This window comes from Stegostoma tigrinum, chromosome 12 (genome assembly GCF_030684315.1).
Source record: "Stegostoma tigrinum isolate sSteTig4 chromosome 12, sSteTig4.hap1, whole genome shotgun sequence".
NCBI classification, from domain to species: domain Eukaryota; kingdom Metazoa; phylum Chordata; class Chondrichthyes; order Orectolobiformes; family Stegostomatidae; genus Stegostoma; species Stegostoma tigrinum.
The window spans coordinates 17,131,481-17,153,551 of record NC_081365.1 but is presented as its reverse complement, the minus strand read 5'-3'; the positions used below and the strand labels follow the sequence as shown (position 1 = coordinate 17,153,551).

At 44.7% G+C, this 22,071-nt stretch overlaps 1 protein-coding gene across 3 annotated transcripts in view; it reads left to right on the top strand.

Annotated features, from left to right (window-relative positions):
• Positions 1 to 22,071, top strand: part of LOC125457116 (immunoglobulin superfamily member 5-like) — a 67,606-nt gene that overhangs the window by 33,305 nt on the left and 12,230 nt on the right. For all 3 annotated transcript variants that reach the window (XM_048540857.2, XM_048540855.2, XM_048540856.2), the window contains one exon: positions 33 to 94. In XM_048540857.2, the coding sequence (XP_048396814.1) occupies positions 33 to 94 (62 nt within the window). The remainder of the gene's footprint in view (positions 1 to 32; positions 95 to 22,071) is intronic.

The following is a 22,071-nucleotide window of genomic DNA, read 5'->3' as shown; positions in this document are numbered from 1 at the left end:
TATGTTGCTTGTTGTATTTGTTTCTTGATCAGCTGCTCCTGCAACTATTCAGGCAGACTCACAGTCCAGGATAGAAAATATTTATACCTTGAAGGTGAGCACAATGAATTTCATTAACATTAGTGTCCCAACCTTACAAAGATCTAACATGAAGAACGAACAAATTTGACGGGCATTGCTTCAGGCTACTCTGAGTTTCAATTCAATTTGTCTGACTTTTGGGAAAATAACAGGAAACTAAGTTTTGGTATATGTACCCTAAAAAACTTAATGTTCAATGGCATTACTATTGCTTGCTTCTTCCCAATAGCTCATGGGATGTGGGCATCATTGGCCCAACCAGCATTTGTTGCTTATCCCTAATTGCTCTTGAACTGAGTGACTTGCTGGGACATTTCAGAAGTTACTTAAACATCAACGGTATTACTATAGGTCTGGAGCCACATGTTGGCCAAACCATGTAAGGACAAAAGATTTCCTTTCCTAAAAGGCATTCATAAACTAAATGGGTTTTTCTTTGCAACTATCAAAAGTGATCACATGGTCACCATTAGGCCAGCATTTTTAAAAATCAGATTCACATTTCATTATCTATAGTGGTGCAGTTTGAAGCCTTGACTCCAGAACATTAGTGCGGATTTTGGATTACTTGTTAAGTGACTTTAGCATTATGACATTCCTACTCAATAAATCAACAACATTGTTGATCAATAGCAATAGGATTAACATTGATCAGTAACTGAAGTAGACCAGCCATATAAATACTGTGGTTGCAAGAACAGATCAAAGGCAGGTGCTTCTGCTGCTAATAGCTCAATTCTTGTATCCTGAGTGGTTTCCCATTGTCTATAAGGCACAAGCCAGGATTTGTTCAACTTCAATAAGGCTCAAGAATCTTCACACCATCAGGACAAAGTAGCTTGGACATTATCTAACACCTGCAATATTCACTTCCTTTTACCACCGGTGCACAGTGGCAGCAGTACAAGATGCACTGCGCTCAATCAGCAAGACTCCTTCAAAGCACCTTCCAAATCTGTGACCAACAAGGGCAGAAAATGCATAGAGGTACCACCATCTGCAAGTTCCCCTCCAAGCCACATACCATTCTAATTTGGAGCAATATCACCATTCCACTACCGTCACTGGGTCAAAATCTTGGAATCATCTTCCTAGTGACACTGTGGCTACCCCTTGGACTGCAAGGGCTGCAGTGGTTCAAGAAGGCATCTCACTACCGCCTTCTCCAGTGCACTTGAGGATGGATAACAACCGAGCCAGTGACATCCTTATACATGAAATACTTGAAAAAAACTAAATGTTTTAATACATGTGAATAGCTAGGGGCTGGAACATACTGCAGGTCAGAGTGTAGTGGAGACAGACTGAATTATGGTTTCTTCGAAGGAATTCATTGGTTATATGAATATAAATTAATTGCAAGGCTGGGTAGAGATGTGAGATGTGCTGAGTTGCTCCAGTGAAACCCAAACTGAGTGTCAGTGAGCTGGACACTCATTTCCAGGTTGTGCTTAATAACACTATTGATGTCCTTTTGCTGATGATCAACGGCAGAGCAATTGGGCCATATTTGTCCCGGTTAAATTTGTCCTGGTTTGTCTGGACATGACATAGTTGGACAATTTTCCATATTGTTGGGTAGAGCCTCCTCCTTCACCTCCTCATTTTATTGTCCACCTCTGTCCATGAATGAATGAGGCAGCACTGCAGAGCTTGGATCTGACCTGTTGGTTGTAGGATAGCTTAGTCTTGTATATAGTACACTGCCTTCACTGTTTGGCATACAAGCAGCCTGATTTATACGTTCACTGGGTGACACGTCATTTTTAGATAACACTCTTGGCATGCCCAATTTGATGATAGTCTCATACTGAGCCATGAGATTGTAAATTTTGTTGGAGTACAATTCTGTCACTGTTGATCATCCACAGCACCTCATGGATGCCCAGTTTTGAGTTGTTAGATCTGCTTGAGGCATGCCTTATTTAGCACGGTGGAATATACCTTCAATGAGTACTCCTTGGTCTTGTTGCTTTGAATGGGAATAGTGCTGATATAGTTTAGATAACCCATTTAATACAATTAATTGTGAGAAGTGCTTCAAAACCTTTAGGTCTGCATGTATAAATAGAAGGGCTATTGCTTATTAGGTTTCAAATCAATTTTTACAGCTGAAGTAAGAATTTAACTGACAGATAGCGTAAACATTTGATTGAACTGATGGAAGCCAAGTTTTTGAAAATCGAATGAATTGTTCGGAAGATCAAAGTCTATGCTGGTTGAAGTGAAAGGATTAAATCAGAATGGGATTGATTTCCATTCCTGGCCCAATTTGGGATGCCAAGTCTGCAATATACTGTAAAAGCGTTAACCTCCCTTCCACCAGTGCCTCTTTCCTTTCTTTCTCTATAAATTTCTTCATTACTCTAGCCAGCTTTATTAAAAAGTCAGATCAGTTCAGGTAGAGGTATGAAATAGCAAATAAAGGGAGTCGTTAGTGTGTTCAGTTTATAGCCTTGCTCACAGGAGCTACACTGTTGAATGAAGTATATATCAGGAAGAAATTAGATGTGTAAAAACACATTTTAGTAACCTGGGAGATTTTATTCTTCGTGTAGATTAGATGAATCAAATTGGTACGAGTAGCTTGGAGGATGAGTTCATAGAGTATATAAGGGACTGCCTCCTAGAACAACAAATTCTGGTTGCAAGCAGGCGATTTTAGAGTTGGCAATATGTAATGAGACTGGATTAGTTAATGGCCTAATGGTATATTACTTCACCCTGACCATGGTGAGCCTGTGGAATTCTCTACCACCAAAAGTAGCTGAAGCCAAAATATTGAATGTTTTCAAGAAGGAGTTAGGTATTATCCTTAGGACTAAAGGCATCAAAAGGCATAGGGAGAAAGTGGAACACGATACTGAGTTGAATGATCAATCATGATCACATTGAATGGTGGAGTAGGCCGGAAAGGTTGAATGGCTGACACTTGCTCCTATTTTCTAAGTTTCTAAGGATCCTTTAGGTAAGAGTGATCACAATATGATGAATATGACATTCACTTTGAGGGTGAGAAATGTAGGTCTGGAACTAGTATGTTCAATTTAAATAGGGGCATGAAGACAGAGTTAGCTAAAGTGGATCTGAAAATAAAATGAAAAGATAAAATGGGAGAGAGCTTATGATGTTGGGGAGTGGTATGTTATAATGGATAGAGGATTGATTTACTAACAGGAAGTAGATGGTTAGGATAAGCAAATCATTTTCAGGTTGGCAACTATAATTAATGGGATATTGCAAAGATCATACTTGGGCTTCAACTATTTCCTATCGATATTGTTGACTTGAGTGACTGATATGGACCAACAGTATTGTAGCCAAATTTGTCAATGATGCAAAGATAGGTAGGAAATCAAATTGTGTAGAGAAGAAACAAATTCTGCAAAGAGTATAGATAATTAAAAGTGTGGGCAAAAAGTCTGGCAGATGCGGTATAATGTGAGAAGTAATGAAGTTGTCCACTTTGGTAGAATATAGCAAGATGGAATACTAATTGATTAGAGATTGACTGCAGAATGCTAAGGTACAGAGGGATCTGGTGCCCTTGTATATGAAACAAATGGCTAGCATATGGGTACAACCTGTGAGTACAGATTAGGAAGATAAATGGAATGTTGACTCTATTCTGAAGTGGATGGAATACAAAAGTAAGGATTTATTGCTACCACTATACAGGATGTTGATGAGACCACACCTGGAACACTGTTTTTAGCTATTTTCCCCTTACTTATGGAGGGATATACACTACATAGATTGAATAAGCCTGAACGGGCTGAACAGTTACTCGTGTAACTACTTTTTTCCCCTTTGTTCATTAACGGGATAAGGACATCACTGGCTAGACAGCTTTTATTGCCAGTCCCGAATTGTCCAGTGTCATCCACATTGCTGTGGGTCTGGAGTCACATGTCGGCCAGACCAGGTGAGGTTGGCAGCTTCCTTCCCTACAGGACATTATGAGCCAGGTGGGTTTCTCCAACAATCGACAATGGATTCACGATCATCATTAGATTCTTAATTCCAGATATTTTATTGCATTTAAATTCCACCATCTGCTCTGGGCAGGACTTGACACTGGGTTATCTGGGTCTCTGAATTAACAGTCCAACATTAATACCATTAGCCCATCGCCTTCCATAGAACATAGAACATAACAGCACAGTACAGGCCCTTCGGCCCTCGATGTTGTGCCGACCTGTCATACCGATCTCAAGCCCATCTAACCTACATTATTCCATGTACGTCCATATGCTTATCCAATGACGACTTAAATGTACCTAAAGTTGGCGAATCTACTACTGTTGCAGGCAAAACGTTCCATTCCCTTACTACTCTCTGAGTAAAGAAACTACCTCTGACATCTGTTGTATATTTTTCACCCCTCAATTTAAAGCTATGCCCCCTTGTGCTCACCGTCACCATCCTAGGAAAATGATAATTTTTATGATCTCCAATTATATGCACTTCTCCCACGCTGCTGTCTTGTGTATCTCTGTTTTTAAATACTCAGTTTCCAGCGGCCTCGCTCCTCGGCTCTAAAATTCCCTTCCTAGGCCTCTCCACCTCATACAAATTCTTAAATCCCCTCAACTGGGATTAGTCTTCTACCTAAGCTTCCTGAGGTGAAAGTTTGTCTCCTCGAACGCGGGCAAAATTCAATTGCTGGCATTAAATTTAATAGAGCTGAAAGCATGCTACCTACAAATGTTCAGAGTGCAATATTTCCCTGACTTATAGTGAGACCTGATGAATACTCGCACTTAGAAAACTGACGTGATAATTCATTACCAAGAGTTGTGGAGCAGCTTCACTTATGGAGCAATACATCAGATCTACTGCTGTCCATGACTTGCATTGTAGATTATAAAATTCCTCAGTAACATTCACGATAGATCCTAGCTGCTGACACAGCGGTGACACACGGATTAGCTTGCTTTGATTTGGCCTCTATTGCTGCTTTGTATCTGTATGAACACATCATCGAATCTGCACGTACAGCTTTTATATAAAGAAAGGCAGAACTCGACAACCAATAATTGCATTTCTATAGTACCTATAGTGCTTAGCAGAACATTCTAAGGGGCTTCAAGTATTATGGAATAATATTTGACAAATCAGTCTCACAAGCTGGTATTAGGACAGATGCCGAAAGCTGGTTCAAAGAGATAAGTGTCAAGTGAATTAAAAAAGGAGACAGAATGAGGGATTTCGGGAGGGAATTCCAGAATTTAGTCTCTTGGCAGCTGCAGACATGGCTTCCAAAGGGCAAGATTAATATCAAAGAGGCCAGAATTGAAGAAGGACAGATATCTTAGAGGACTGTAAGGCTGGAGAAGATTACAGATTTAATAATGAAAATGAGAATTTTAAAACAGCAGCTTTTCTTGTCTGAGAGCCAGTTCACACCCTCAAACATTTGACGTGAGCTACAATAGGTAGCACCTTTGGATGACTTTATATTTCTGGATGGCAGAATATGGGAGGCGATGGAATAGTCAAGTCTAGAGGGAACAACACCATGGATGAGGATTTCAGTGGAAGATGAGCTGAAGCTATGCGAAGACAAAGATTATTGGGATAATTGGACAAATGGATTTGAGGACCTAATCAGATCGGTCATGATCTCACAAGGGGCCAATGTCCTACACCTGCTCCTAATTTGTATGTTCCTCTGGAAATATGTTAGATGTGGCAGTAGCTTTCAAGAATGGAACAGTGAAGAATTGTTTTTATTTTAAGGAGACAAGTGATGACAGCAGATTTGAAGGATAATGGGACAGTAGTGGAAAAGAGAGAATTGTTCGTGATATTAACAGGGAGAGTAGTCAGACAGTCAGCTGTTCAGTAAGAGAAGGATTCGCATTCATCACCTCAGGTTGTCCCAGAGTGCTCCATGGACAATGATGCACTTTTGAAATGGACCCAATCCCCGGGGCGATTAAGGATGAGCAATAAATGCTGGTCTTGCTTACATCCCAACAACAATTATGGTGACGTTGGAAATAGCAATTAATCTGCAAAGAGCAGCCGTCCACAAGCAGCAATGTGATAATCATCAGAACACCTGCTTTGGTGGTGTTGATTATGAGGTAAATATTGATTTGGATGTTGGGGAGACTCCTCAACCTTTCTTCAAGTCGTACCTTGGAATACTTTCTCCCCACCTGGGAAGGCAAAAAAGGGCCTTTATTTAACTTCTGACCCAAAAATCCTCCAACAGTGCACCAATCCCTCAGCTGCACTTTGGGCTGTTGGCCTGGATGTTGCATTCAAATCTCTGGAGAGCCAGAGACAGAGAGGGGAGCACAACCACTGAGCCAATGCTGTCAGTTTACAGATGTTTAGCTTTGTGTGGTAGAGTTTGTGTATGTTCATGTTGCAAAGTTTACACATTATGACTATACAAAGTCGATGTTATAACTACGCAACAAAGCTGCAAAAATATCAATGCATTGATCCTGCCTCATGTAATGAAGGCTACTACTTTGCTCCTGCAGTTTCTATTTGGCTCAGAAACCATTCAGAAATGGCTCCAGGCATAAAATCCTTTGGAAATATTGATTCACTTTCTGTTAAGTATCTCCCCACCTCATCTAAAGTAATAGTGTCATCTTGTGGGGATGAATTTCACAACGTGTTTGATGTTCTCCAATGCCTCCCAAAACTGGCCAGTAACTCTTGTGTGAGCTGTGGCTAGCTTTCCTGCTCAGTGTGGCTTGCATTTTGGTGACTCTCCATGTGAATCAGAAAATGAAAAGCTGCCAGTGAATGGTGTCCACTGCTGTTCAAATGGGACCAGCCCAATGCCTCCTCAGTGTGTTTGTGTTTGGCCACCTTTCTGTTTTAGCTTTTGTTCAAGTGGGGGGAAAGTGAGATAAGAGTATTTATGAGCTGGACTACTGCGAGAATGTTACAGTCAAACATATTGCTTTCCAGCCAACAAGACTCATCCAACAAAAGGCCAGTTGGAACCCTGTTTGATGTTTTTCTCTGTCAAAGCCTGCAGTGACAGAGACCACTGGCACTGATATTGAGAAACACTGGCCCAGTCCAAAGTAGAGAAGGTTTTTTCCTGGACTTTAAGTTGTAATCCATCTCTCTTCAGTCTTTCCATTTTGGGAGAATGGTATTGTCCCACCCAGCCCATAGAATAAGTTCCATTAGAAATACTGGGGAGAGAAGGCAGGGTGTCCCAATGGGGGAGAATGGGCTTTCTACTGAAGAAGTAAAGGCAGGAATCTCCTGATGGGTGAACACTGGAAAAGGAGGGCGAGAGAGAGAGGTAAACATTCACAAACTGGGGAAAGAGAAGTGTGAGGGGGAAACACAAACTTCGGAGAGATAAAGTAGGGACATAAGAGAGAAAAGTTGCAGGGAGGGAGGGAGATCACACATCATCCTGTGATATACTCTTATTGTATATTGTGTCTTTTATCTGCAAGTCAGGCACCTCTGATACTTCTCTCTGAACCCAGCTTCATTGGCCTGAAGCTGTGTTTCAATAATGATGTGTGGGAGTCAGTGATTATTTAGGTTTCACTTCAGCTTTATTGTTTTAATAACTTACTGCAAATTGCAAAGAAAAAATTCATACAGCTGTATGGAAACATTAGTTAGAAATATACTTGCATTGATCATTTTGTTGAACGGTAATAAATACTTGGAATTCCATCTGCCATTATTACTGAAGAACTATCTCAGAAATCATTTTCTTTTAAACATCACTAAAAGAGTTTAAAGTCATGGAGCTTTATAACAAGGAAACAGACCCTTCTGTCCAACTCAGCCATGCTAACCAGATATTCTAAATTAATCTACTCCTATTTGCCAGCATTTGGCCAATGTCCCTTTGAACCCTTTAGGAGTGATTGTAATGAGATCAACCACATGGGTATCATAGAATATGAGATTTAGATTTGGATTATTTTGTTTGTCACATGCACTAAGCACAGGAATACATAAGTACAGGGAAAAGTGCACAAAGTCACGATTCACTGGTGCCCACTTGGCTACAAAAAATCGCAGTTAAACTATCTCGATGGAGCCGGAGGGGAGGCAAGAAAAAATAAAGTCCAGATCTCAGAGTTTCAAATCCATTCTCCACATGACGCAGGCAGCACCCAAATTGCAAGGACACCCAGGAAGCTGCCACTGTCACTGCCTCACTGACCCCCTGTCCCTGTCACTGCCTCACCGTCCCCCTGACCCTGTCACTGCCTCACCGTCCCACTCTCCCCCTCACTGCCTCACCATCCCACTCTCCCTGTCACTGCCTCACTGCCCCACTCCCCCCTTCACTGCCTCATCATATCACTGCGCAGGGGCGGTGGGTGGGTGGTGGAGGGTGGGGATGGGGATGGTGGTGAGATAAGGACAGGGTGTTAGAATTATTGCAGAGGAGGGAGACAAAGAATATTTCAGAAAGTTAAAGGAATGGGAACAGATGAGAAGATTGGAGCTCCAAATGGAGCAAATTACCCTGCCTCTATCTTGCTAGATATGCATCCCATGTTTGAAGTTGTTACTCCATCCCTGGCTGACAGGTATAAACAGGTGTGTTCGAGGTTCTGTTCACTCTGAGACCTGGTTTGGAGTGAGCTAGATCAGTGTCAAGGACGCTGCAGGCATAAACAAAGGGTGATAACAAAGTATGAAGCTGGATGAACACAGCAGGCCAAGCAGCATCTCAGGAGCACAAAAGCTGATGTTTCGGGCCTAAACCCTTCATCAGAGAGGGGGATGGGGTGAATGTTCTGGAATAAATAGGGAGAGAGGGGGAGGCGGACCGAAGATGGAGAGAAAAGAAGATAGGTGGAGAGGAGAGTATAGGTGGGGAGGTAGGGAGGGGATAGGTCAGTCCAGGGAAGACGGACAGGTCAAGGAGGTGGGATGAGGTTAGTAGGTAGGAGATGGAGGTGCGGCTTGGGTTGGGAGGAAGGGATGGATGAGAGGAAGAACAGGTTAGGGAGGCAGAGACAGGCTGGGCTGGTTTTGGGATACAGTGGGGGGAGGGGGGGACGAACTGGGCTGGTTTTGGGACGCGGTGGGGGAAGGGGAGATTTTGAAGCTGCTGAAGTCCACATTGATACCATTGGGCTGCAGGGTTCCCAAGCGGAATATGAGTTGCTGTTCCTGCAACCTTCTGGTGGCATCATTGTGGCACTGCAGGAGGCCCATGATGGACATGTTGTCTAAAGAATGGGAGGGGGAGTGGAAATGGTTTGCGACTGGGAGGTGCAGATGTTTATTGCAAACCGAGCGGGGGTGTTCTGCAAAGCGGTCCCCAAGCCTCCACTTGGTTTCCCCAATGTAGAGGAAGCCACACCGGGTACAGTGGATGCAGTATACCACATTGGCAGATGTGCAGGTGAACCTCTGCTTAATATGGAAAGTCATCTTGGAGCCTGGGATGGGGGTGCGGGAGGAGGTGTGGGGGCAAGTGTAGCATTTCCTGTGGTTGCAGGGGAAGGGATGTTTTGTAGGAAATGCGGGAGACGTGGTCAAGGGCATTCTCGACCACTATGGGGGGAAAGTTGCGGTCCTTGAAGAACTTGGACATCTGGGATGTGCGGGAGTGGAATGCCACATCGTGGGAGCAGACGCGGCGGAGGCGGAGGAATTGGGAATAGGGGATGGAATTTTTGCCGGAGGGTGGGTGGGAGGAGGTGTATTCTAGGTAGCTGTGGGAGTCGGTGGGCTTGAAATGGACATCAGTTACAAGCTGGTTGCCTGAGATGGAGACTGAGAGGTCCAGGAAGGTGAGGGGAGTGTTGGCGATGGCCCAGGTGAACTTGAGATTGGGGTGGAAGGTGTTGTTGAAGTGAATGAACTGTTCGAGCTCCGGATACCTTCGGATACAACGCATCATCCTCCGACACTTCTGCCATTTACAATCCGACCCCACCACCCAAGACATTTTTCCATCCCCACCCTTGTCTGCTTTCCGGAGAGACCACTCTCTCCGTGACTCCCATGTTCGCTCCACACTGCCCTCCAACCCCACCACACCCGGCACTTTCCCCTGCAACAGCAGGAAGTGCTACACTTGCCCCCACACCTCCTCCCTCATCCCTATCCCAGGCCCCAAGATGACTTTCCATATTAAGCAGAGGTTCACCTGCACATCTGCCAATGTGGTATACTGTATCCATTGTACTCAGCGTGGCTTCATCTACATTGGGGAAACCAAGCGCAGGCTTGGGGACCGCTTTGCAGAACACCTCCACTCGGTTCGCAATAAACATCTGCACCTCCCAGTCGTGAACCATTTCAACTCCCCCTCCCATTCTTTAGACAACATGCCCATCATGGGCCTCCTGTAGTGCCACAACGATGCCACCCGAAGGTTGCAGGAACAGCAACTCATATTCCACTTGGGAACCCTGCAGCCCAATGGTATCAATGTGGACTTCACCAGTTTCAAAATCTCCCCTTCCTCCACCGCATCCCAAAACCAGCCCAGTTCGTCCCCTCCCCCCACTGCATCACACAACCAGCCCATCTCATCCCCTCCCCCCACTGCATCCCAAAACCAGCCCAGCCTGTCTCTGCTTCCCTAACCTGTTCTTCCTCTCATCCATCCCTTCCTCCCAACCCAAGCGCACCTCCATCTCCTACCTACCAACCTCATCCCACCTCCTTGACCTGTCCGTCTTCCCTGGACTGACCTATCCCCTCCCTACCTCCCCACCTATACTCTCCTCTCCACCTATCTTCTTTTCTCTCCATCTTCGGTCCGCCTCCCCCTCTCTCCCTATTTATTCCAGAACATTCACCCCATCCCCCTCTCTGATGAAGGGTCTAGGACCGAAACGTCAGCTTTTGTGCTCCTGAGATGCTGCTTGGCCTGCTGTGTTCATCCAGCTTCACACTTTATTATCTTGGATTCTCCAGCATCTGCAGTTCCCATTATCTCTCATAAACAAAGGGTGACTTAGTGATGGGATACCAGCATCTGCAGATTTATGCCACCTTCCTATTCATGTACCCACCCAGATCCCTTTTAAATGTGGTAATTGTCCTTGCCTTCACCACCTCCTCTGGCACCTTATTCCATCCATGTACTAACCCTCTACATTGAAAAAGTTGCCCATCAGTTCCCTTTTAAATCTTTGTCCTCTTATCTTAAACTTATGCCCCCTAGTTTTGGAATTCTCTACCTGGCCTTAGCTAATCACTGCATACATGCTCCTCACAATTTTGAAAACCTCAATAAGGTCAGTCCTCAGGTTCTGACACTCCGAGGAAAATATCCCGAGCATATTCGCCTTTCCGTGCAACTTAAACCCTCCAGTGTTGGCAATATTCTTGAAAACGTTTTCTGAACCCTTTTGAGTTTAACAACATTCTTCCAGTTGCTGGGAAACAATGAATTGAATGCAATATTTTAAAAGTAGCCTCACCAATGTCCTGTACAGCCGCAACACAATGTCCCAACTCCTGTACTCAAGCACTGACCAGTGAAAACAAGCATACCAAATGCTACCTTTACCGTCCTGTCTACCTGTGACTTGACTTTCAAAAGACTGGGCACCTGCACCCTGTGTCTCTTCTGTTTGGCAACAATCCCCAGAGTCTGACCACTACCTGCATAACTCCTGGCCTGGTTTGCTTTACCAAAATGCAACCCCTCGCATTTATCTAAATTAAACTCCTTCTGCCACTCCTCTGCCCATTGGCCCATCTGTTCAAGGCCCCGTTTCACTCTGAGAGAACCTTCTTCATTGTCTAATGCTTAACCTTAAATCTCTCTATTCTTTTGCTCTTTGATTTATCAATTAACTAATTCATTTGCTATAGAGCAGAAAAATCAAATATTTCATTTGGGACTGGTGATATTATACCCCTCAACCAAGGGAAATGTAACAATGTTTAATCAATGGGGAATGCCACATGATAACATTTCACTTGGTTAAGGATCACGCAAGCAATAACATGTGGCCAAATGAAAGTGGCCAATCTAAGTGACCATTGGTCAATGAAGAAGCAATAAATTTACAATTGGCTACAAATAGGTTGGGTGAATGGGCCAAAACTTAGCAGATGACATGTAATGTGGATAAGTGTGTGGATATTCATTCTGGTTGGTTAGAATGGAAACATAAGTTATTATCTAAATAGAGGGAAACCTCTGAGTGCTTCTGTACAGAGGGATCTGGGAATCGTGCATAAATTGCATAAAACTAATATGTCGGTACAGCAGGTAATATCAAGTCAAATGGAACTTTGACATTATTGCTAAAGGAATAGAATATAAAAGTAGGAAACAGTTGCTGCAACTGTATCATTCATTCATTCAATGGCAATTCCTTGCAGGACAAGGATGGCTCGCTTTCACTCTCAGAGTAAGCCCATAGGTGGCTGTACAGACTAATGGGGCATCTATAGAACTGTTACACTTGGGGCAGAAGGTGTTCGCAGGCAGGAGTGGATGGGGTGTTGGTGTGACAGCGCATTCCTTTCTCTGTTTTTGCCCAGCTTCTGCTTTTTCCTGATGGTAGTTCCTGAGGTGCTCAGTGCCTTTCCAGATGCTCCTCCTCCACTTTGGACATTCTTTGGGCAGTGATTCCCAGGTGTTGGTGGGAATGCTGTACTTTGCCAGTGAGACCTTGAGGGAAACCCTGAAGCATTTCCTCTGTCCACCTGGGGCTTACCTGCTGTTTCGGAGCAGGGAGTACAGTACCTGCTTGGGGAGTCTTGTGTTGGTCATGCGGACAAAGTGCCCACCCCATAGTAGCCGATCAAGGGTGGTCAGTACCTTGATGCTCAGGATGTTGACCTGTGCGCTGGTATTGGTGCATCTTACTTCCCAGCGGATTTATTGGATCTTGTACAAGCAGCATCAGTGGTGTTGCTCCAGTGCCTTGAGGTGTCTGCTGTAGCCAGTCCAAATCTCAGAGTCATACAGTGGGTGGAAACCATCACAGCCTTGTAAACCAAGATCTTGGAGTTGGATCTGATGTTTTTGTTTGCAAACACCCTTTTCCTTAGGCACACTGGAGGCAATGCTGGATCTCTTCATTAATAGCTGTTCTGGCCTACAGATCTCTGTATAAAGCGTTAGTGAGATCACACCTGGAGTATTACATCCAGTTTTAGCCCCTTTATTTGATGAGGGATGTAGTTGCATTGGAGGTTGTTCAAAAGATGCTCACTAGATTCATTTCAGAGATGAAGGCTTTATCTTGTGAAGAGATATTGAGCAGTTTAGGCCTATACTCGCTGGAGTTTGGAAGAATGAGGCGAGATTTAATTAAGGGAAAGAAAATAGTAAAGGGGTTGACAAAGTAGATGCAGAAGAGATGTTTCCTCATGTGGTATAATCTGGAATAAGAAGTCACATCTTTAGGGTAATCGTCTACAGGAATAGTGCCAGACGACTGGAGGATAGCAAATGTGGTTCTCCTGTTCAAGAAGGGGAGTAGAGATAACCCTGGTAATTATAGACCAGTGAGCCTTACCTCAGTTGTTGGTAAAGTGTTGGAAAAGGTTATAAGGGATAGGATTTATAATCATCTAGAAAAGAATAAATTGATTAGGGATAGTCAGCACTGTTTTGTGAAGGGTAGCTCGTGCCTCACAAACCTTATTGAGTTCTTTGAGAAGGTGACCAAACAGGTAGATGAGAGTAAACCGGTTGATATGCTGTATATGGATTTCAGCAAGGCGTTCGATAAGGTTCCCCACAGTAGGCTATTGTACAAAATGTGGAGGAATGGGATTGTGGGAGATATAGCAGTTTGGATTGGAAATTGGCTTGCTGAAAGAAGACCGAGGGTGGTAGTTGATGGGAAATGTTCATCCTGAAGAGCAGTTACTAGTGGTGTACCGCAAGGGTCGGTGTTGGGTCCACTGCTATTTGTCATTTTTATAAATGACCTGGATGAGGGTGTAGAAGGATGGGTTAGTAAATTTGCAGACGACACTAAGGTCGGTGGAGTTGTGGATAGTGATGAAGGATGATGTAGGTTGCAGAGAGACATAGATAAGCTGCAGAACTGGGCTGAGAGGTGGCAAATGGAGTTTAATGCGGACAAGTGTGAGGTGATGCACTTTGGTAGGAGTAACCAGAAGGCAAAGTACAGGGCTAATGGTAAGATTCTTAGTAGTGTAGATGAGCAGAGGGATCTCAGTGTCCATGTACACAGATCCTTGAAAGTTGCCACCCAGGTTGACAGGGCTGTTAAGAAGGAATACAGTGTTTTAGCTTTTATTAATAGAGGGATTGGGTTTCGGAACCAAGAGGTTATGGTGAAGCTGTACAAAACTCTGGTGCGGCCGCACTTGGAGTATTGCGTACAGTTCTGGCTACCGCATTATAAGAAGGATGTGGAAGCTTTGAAAAGGGTGCAGAGGAGATTCACTAGGATGTTGCCTGGTCTGGAGGGAAGGTCTTACGAGGAAAGTCTGAGGGACTTGAGGCTGTTTTCATTAGAGAGAAGAAGGTTGAGAGGTGACTTAATTGAGATATATAAAATAATCAGAGGGTTAGATAGGGTGGATAGGGAGAGCCTTTTTCCTAGGATGGTGACAGCGACCACGAGGGGGCATAGCTTTAAATTGAGGGGTGAAAGATATAGGACAGATGTCAGAGGTAGTTTCTTTACTCAGAGAGTAGTAAGGGAATGGAACGTTTTGCCTGCAACGGTCGTAGATTCGGCAACTTTAAGTACATTTAAGTCATCATTGGACAAGCATATGGACGTACATGGAATAGTGTAGGCTAGACGGGCTTGAGATCAGTATGACAGGTCGGCACAACATCGAGAGCCAAAGGGCCTGTTCTGTGCTGTAATGTTCTATGTTCTATATAAGGGGAAGCAGATTTAAAACAGAAATGAGGGGAAATGACTTCACTCAAAGGTTTGTGAATCTGTGGAATTCACTTCCCCAGAGTGCGGTGGATGCTGGGACATTAAGTAAATTTGAGGAGGAGTAAAGAATTTCATTAGTTACGAGTTGAAGGGTCATGGAGAGCAGGCTGGAACGTGAAGTTGAGGCTGAGAAGAGATCAGCCATAAACATGTTAAATGTGGTATGATAGCTCAGCGGATAGCACTGCTGCCTCACAGCCCCAGGGACCTGGGTTCAATTCTAGTGTCTGGTGGCTATCTGTGTGGAGTTTGTACAATCCCTCACATGTCTGTGTGCATTTTCTCCCACAATCCAAAGATGTGCAGGTTAGGTAGACTGCCTGTGCTAAATTACACACAGTGTCTGGAGATATGGAGACAATTATCCATGGGAAATGCATGGTTACAGGGATAGTGGAGGGGGGGGGGGTGTGCGGTGAATCTGGGTGGGATACTCTTTCAAGAGTTGGTGTGGACTTGTTGGGCTGAATGGCTGTTTCCACCCTGTAGGGAGTCTATGACTAGACTGAACTGGGGCTAATTTCTGTAAGGTGAGGCCATAATGTGGCCTAGTTTGAAAATTAAAGTTTTTTTTACACCACTTCTTTGGATGTAGCATGAGCTCAACATTGCGGCCCGGCAGAGTGATCCTAATTGTGAAAGAAAGCGGAAATCCTCTGGGTCCAAAACCTTATTGAACAAACAAAGTAAATTCAGCATGGTCCCAGACACTGCTCTCTCAATAGAGAAAGAGAGTGAGACAACTGGTGTTGGTTTAACTTGAGGGTTACTATGCCTCAGGAGAGGGCAGAGTTGGGAAGGAGGGACCTTAATTTACAGTGTTGATAATAGTGTTTTTTTTGCGATGGGGGAGGGCATCGTGTTGTACAGTGGTGGCCAGGTAGTGAGGCAGTTGTGATGTGTAAGATCTGGGAAAGATTTCCCCCTTTAGCCCATCTGTAACTTAGCAATGTATACATAGTTGATAAATTTAAAAACATGGCATTTTAAATCCAAAATGCAATTTGAGAAATGCATGCAATTAATTGCATGTCATTGAATGCATAACAATTGCAGCAGAAAGGAGCAAAAGTTCCCAAAATGAAAGAATATTTTAAGGAATCAACTTCAAAAAGCTGAATCTTTTCTTATTGCACTTGGTGTGCCAAAGGAGAGTCACAAAGGGCTTTTCCCAGTTGTTATGCCAACATCTCCCTTATCCATTCTCATAGGAAATTTGGCACCTTGAATTACACAGTGTTCTGTATCAAACTGTTTCCATAGTGATGATACTGTCTGGATTTTTCAAGGGATGAGAAGTGTGTCAGTAGAGTGGGGATGAGGGAGAGCAAGCATGATCAGTATGTGATGTGAGTATGGGGGTCCCCCAATTGCAGACAGCCAAATTACAAGCACTCATACTTACCAATGGAGTCCTATCCAGGGGTGTAATTTTAAAGACTCAGCATACAAACATATCCTTTTACATGGACTAGTGAACAGCTGCTTTACATCATCCTGCATTGTATTCTGACTTGCCTATCAATTGACTTGTGAATGGACGCTAGATCAGAACTTGCTCGCAAGCTAGGGACTGCCTGTACCTAGAAACAGAGTGGAGGATCAGGTTAGGCAAATCAGCTATTTCTTTCAATGGGTCACCATAGGCACTTTGGGCCGAATGGTGATGTTCTCCGCCTATTTTGTTGCCTGAAAGTGCTAACTCATGCTCAAGTATTGGTTTACACCAGTGGCTTACCCTTCCATTGCCTCAGCCAAGGGATCACTAATTGGGAGCGAGCCCAGACTTTGAAAATACTTGGCTGCATACAATAACCAGCTTGGCCAAGACAATTACGATCCTCACAATGCTCAGACATGCACATATTCCAACTGAGGTGGCCAGCCTAGGCTAGGGATGAGGGGTGGGGTTTGATGGGGAGCAGATGGTGATGAAGGTGGGTAAATTGTGGGGGAAGAAGAGTGTCAATAGAATGTGACTAGATGTAAAAAGAAAGCTCTCTTAGGCAGCAATGTTTAACACTGAATCAGACAGTGTAATGAAACAGTCTCCGTTTTAATTCCTAATTAAGAGCTACAAGTGAAACTCAATGTAGAAGTCAGTCTCTGTGACCCTGAATCCAATGATGGATGGCAACGCAATGTATTTAGTCTTACTCCAGCCCTTTTTGAGATTGTTTGCAGCTCACAGCAGAGGAGCCTGAACTCAATGCCATTGCCAGTGGTTTGTCCAGAGGCCTTAGATGGTTTGTATGACTGGCCAACATTGCATTCCCAGCCTGGCCTGTATGTTAAATTGGCGGCAATCCTGATCATGTTTGTAGCCATTTCCCTCGTCCTGTGCCTGAACCATAACTGGGTCAAGTGGATTTCCAAAGGCTTTCAGAAGCTGCCTGAGGGACGATAGAGTTATAACGACCAGCGCCCCCCCCCCCCCCCCCCCCCCCCCACCCCCGCTCCATGAGCCAGGGAGGAAGGCCATGGGCCCTGGTACTCTGGGCCCTGAATCATCGCCCTCCTGACTCCACCCACTGTCCCCTCGCTTCCTCTTAAGCTGCAGAAATTTCAGGGTCCAATAGAACAGTGCAGCACAGAGGGAGCCATTCAGGCCATTGAATCGGTGCCAGTACTTTGGAAAAGCAATCCAGTAAGTCCTATGAGTGCTCTACACTACATCTCCCCACCTCTGCTTTCTCCCCTTCTTCATTTCCAAGTCCCGAACACCCTTTGTGCAAAGGTTTACCTTCATGTCACCTCTGATTCTTTCACCAATCAACTCATTTGATGTTAAACCTGAGTCATTTGTTTGTTTATCCTTCAACTGTTTGGCAGCTGTCGCTATTTATCCTACCCAATACCCTTCAAAATTTAATACACATCCATTAAATATCTGCTGATTCTTGACTCCTGTGAAAGTTACCTTTGCCTATTTGTAATCCCACATCACTGGAGCAGTTCTAACAAGTCTCTCATAAAGCGTACACAAAGCCTTGCCATTGTTCTGGTGACTGGAATTGGAAACCATTGTCACACTGGTTTATTCCAAGATAATAAAATGTGAGGCTGGATGAACACAGCAGGCCAAGCAGCATCTCAGGAGCACAAAAGCTGACGTTTCGGGCCTAGACCCTTCATCAGAGAGGGGGATGGGGAGAGGGAGCTGGAATAAATAGGGAGAGAGGGGGAGGCGGACCGAAGATGGAGAGTAAAGAAGATAGGTGGAGAGAGTACAGGTGGGGAGGTAGGGAGGGGGTAGGTCAGTCCAGGGAAGACGGACAGGTCAAGGAGGTGGGATGAGGTTAGTAGGTAGCTGGGGGTGCGGCTTGGTGTGGGAGGAAGGGATGGGTGAGAGGAAGAACCAGTTCTTCCTCTCACCCATCCCTTCCTCCCACACCAAGCCGCACCCCCAGCTACCTACTAACCTCATCCCACCTCCTTGACCTGTCCGTCTTCCCTGGACTGACCTACCCCCTCCCTACCTCCCCACCTGTACTCTCTCCACCTATCTTCTTTACTCTCCATCTTCGGTCCGCCTCCCCCTCTCTCCCTATTTATTCCAGCTCCCTCTCCCCATCCCCCTCTCTGATGAAGGGTCTAGGCCCGAAACGTCAGCTTTTGTGCTCCTGAGATGCTGCTTGGCCTGCTGTGTTCATCCAGCCTCACATTGTATTATCTTGGAATTCTCCAGCATCTGCAGTTCCCATTATCTCTGAGAACAGATGTAGAGTGGCCATGTTTATCCTAATGACATTATTTTCAGGTAGAACATTAGTCCAGAGTGACTGATTCACAAATCCTTGAATGTGTTGGTTATGAAGCAGTTATGAAAGTGTAGGGGATACTTGGTTTCGTAATCAAGAATTGAATGCAAAACCAAAGAAGTCGAGCTAAATTTCTGTAAATCTCAGGCCTCAGCTGCAGCATTATGCGCTGTTCTGGCATCTCATTCAGTGGATGGCAAGGCTCTGGAGATGTATTCAGGAGGTTTAACAGGTTGATATCAATGATAAGTGACTTCAGATATTTGGAGAGATTGTGACAGCGTTGCTGGAGCATGGAAAGTTAAGTGGAAACTTGACAGAGGTTTTCAATCTTAGAGGGAGTTTGATAGAGCAATCAGGAAGAAAATAATTCCTCTGAGAAGGCCGGTTATTATTTGGCAAAAGAACAAGAGGGGAGATGTAGGGAAATTCCCTCACACTTCCTGATAGATTCCCACTATTTGTCAAAAGGCAATAGAATATGCATTTCAAGACGTCAAAGCTGGTACTAAATTGGATAGCTCGTTCAAAGAGTTTCAATGTACACTGCAGGATAAATGATCTGTTTATTTTCTGTACAATTTACAACCCTGTACCATATACCACCTACACACACACACAGACACACACACACATATACACATACATGCGCGCATACACACACACACACAGATGTATACACACACATGCGCGCGCGCGCGCGCACGCACACACGCACACGCACATAGACATTTATATCACATCATGCAATGCAAATGGGTAACTGTATCCAAGATCATGAACTTTAAGTAATTATCTTTTACTAACTTTGGCCAAGGCCAAACCATTCGCCTTTTGAGGCGTAGGGGTAGGGTACAGCTAACTGAAACCCTACAAGGAGTAAGATCTCAAGAGATTTAGAGGAGCAGAGGGGCATTAGATCGCATGTGCACAGATACATGATGGTAGCAGGAAAGAAAGACAAGGTCAATTAGACTAGCACATCTGTTAACTTCTTTTTACCAGCCAAGATTACATTGAATTGAATTGGCTCAATAAAAAGTTTATAAATTGCCACTTACATCTTAGGTACAAAAGTACAACTTCTTCAGTTACAAGATTAGTTACAGTAAAAACATCATCAAAACAGGGCACCATCTTAGTTACAAAATAGCAGTAGCAAGAACAGAAGTTACATTACGGTTACACATAGTATAACCATAGGTTAGAAAAACAAGAAGCAAGTTAAAAAGACAAACATCACAGTCTCTCTCTAAGGGTTCTCCACAGCAGACTCGCACCGGGGGCCTAGTTGTGTACTAACCACTGGCTTCCACCATGCTCTGCACTGGACTGCTTCCACCATGCTCTGCACTGGACTGCTTCCATCATGCTCTGTACTGGACTGCATCCACCATACTCTGTACTGGACTGCTTCCACCATGTTCTGTACAGGACTGCTTCTAACATACTAGATATTGGACTGCTTTCACCATGCTCTGTACTGGACAGCTTTCACCATGCTCTGCACTGGACTGCTTTCACCATGCTCTGCACTGGACTGCTTCCATCATGCTCTGTTCTGGACTGCATCCACCATGCTCTGTTCTGGACTGCTTCCACCAGGCTCTGTCCTGGACTGCATCCACCATGCTCTGTACTGGACTGCTTCCACCATACTCTGTACTGGACTGCTTCCACCATGCACTGTACTGGAGATAATGGGAACTGCAGATGCTGGAGAATCCAAGATAACAAAGTGTGAAGCTGGATGAACACAGCAGGCCAAGCAGCATCTCAGGAGAACAATAGCTGACATTACGGGCCTTGACCCTTCATCAGAGAGAGTCTCTGTGATGAAGGGTCTAGGCCCGAAACGTCAGCTTTTGTGCTCCTGAGATGCTGCTTGACATGCTCTGTACTGGACTGCTTTCACCGTGCTCTGTACTGGACTGCTTCCACCATGCTCTGTACTGGACTGCTTCCACCATGCTCTGTACTGGACTGCTTTCACCATACTCTGTACTGGACTGCTTCCACATGCTCTGTACTGGACTGCTTCCACCATGCTCTGCACTGGACTGCTTTCACCATGCTCTGTTCTGGACTCCTTTCACCATGCTCAGTACTGGACTGCTTCCACCATGCTCTGTAATGGACTGCTTCCACCATGCTCTGTACTGGACAGCTTCCACCATGCTCTGTACTGGACTGCTTCCACCATACTCTGTACTGGACTGCTTCCACCATGCTCTGCACTGGACTGCTTTCACCATGCTCTGTGCTGGACTCCTTTCACCATGCTCTGTTCTGGACTCCTTTCACCATGCTCAGTACTGAACTGCTTCCACCGTGCTCTGTTCTGGACTGCTTTCACTATGCTCTGTTCTGGACTGCTTTCACCATGCTCTGTATTTGACTGCTTTCACCATGCTCTGTGCTGGACTCCTTTCACCATGCTCTGTTCTGGACTCCTTTCACCATGCTCAGTACTGGACTGCTTCCACCATGCTCTGTACTGGACAGCTTCCACCATGCTCTGTCCTGGACTGCTTCCACCATACCTTGTACTGGACTGTAAATTGGGAGAGGGGAGTGTGCAATGGAACCTGGGAGTCCTTGTGTACCAGTCCATGAAGGTAAGCATGCAGGTGCAGCAGGCGGTAATGAAGGCAAATGGTATGTTGGCCTTCATTGTGAGAGGTTTCGAGTATAGGAGCAGGCATGTGTCGTTGCAGTCATACAGGGCATTGATGAGGCCGCACCGAGAATATTGTGTGCAGTTTTGGTCTTTTCTGAGGAAGGATACTGTTGCTCTTGAGGGAGTGCTGCGGAGGTTTACCAGGCTGATTTCGGGGCTGGTGGGATTGATATATGAGGAGAGATTGACTAGGTTGGGATTGTTTTTGCTGGAGTTCAGACAAATGAAGGGGGATCTCATAGAGTCTTATAAATTTCTAACAGGACTAGACAGCATAGTTACAGGGATGATATTCCCAATGGTGGATGTGCCCAAAACCAGGGGTTACAGTCTGAGGATTTTGGGTAGGCTACTTAGGATGGAGATGAGAAGACATTTCTTCACCCAAAGTGTGGTGAGCCTGTGGAATTCATTACCACAGGAAGTAGTTGTTGCCAAAACATTGAATGTATTCAAGAGACGACTTGATATAGCACTTGGAGCGAATGGGATCAAAAGTTATGGGGAGGAAGCAGGATCAGTCGATTAGGTTGGATGGTCAGCCATGATAGTGATGAATGGCAATGCAGGCACGAAGGGCTGAATGGCCTCCTCCTGCTCTTATTTTCTATGTTTCTATGTCATTGCCTGGCATTCGTGCAGTGCAAAAAATCAATACCAGTGCATTTCCTTA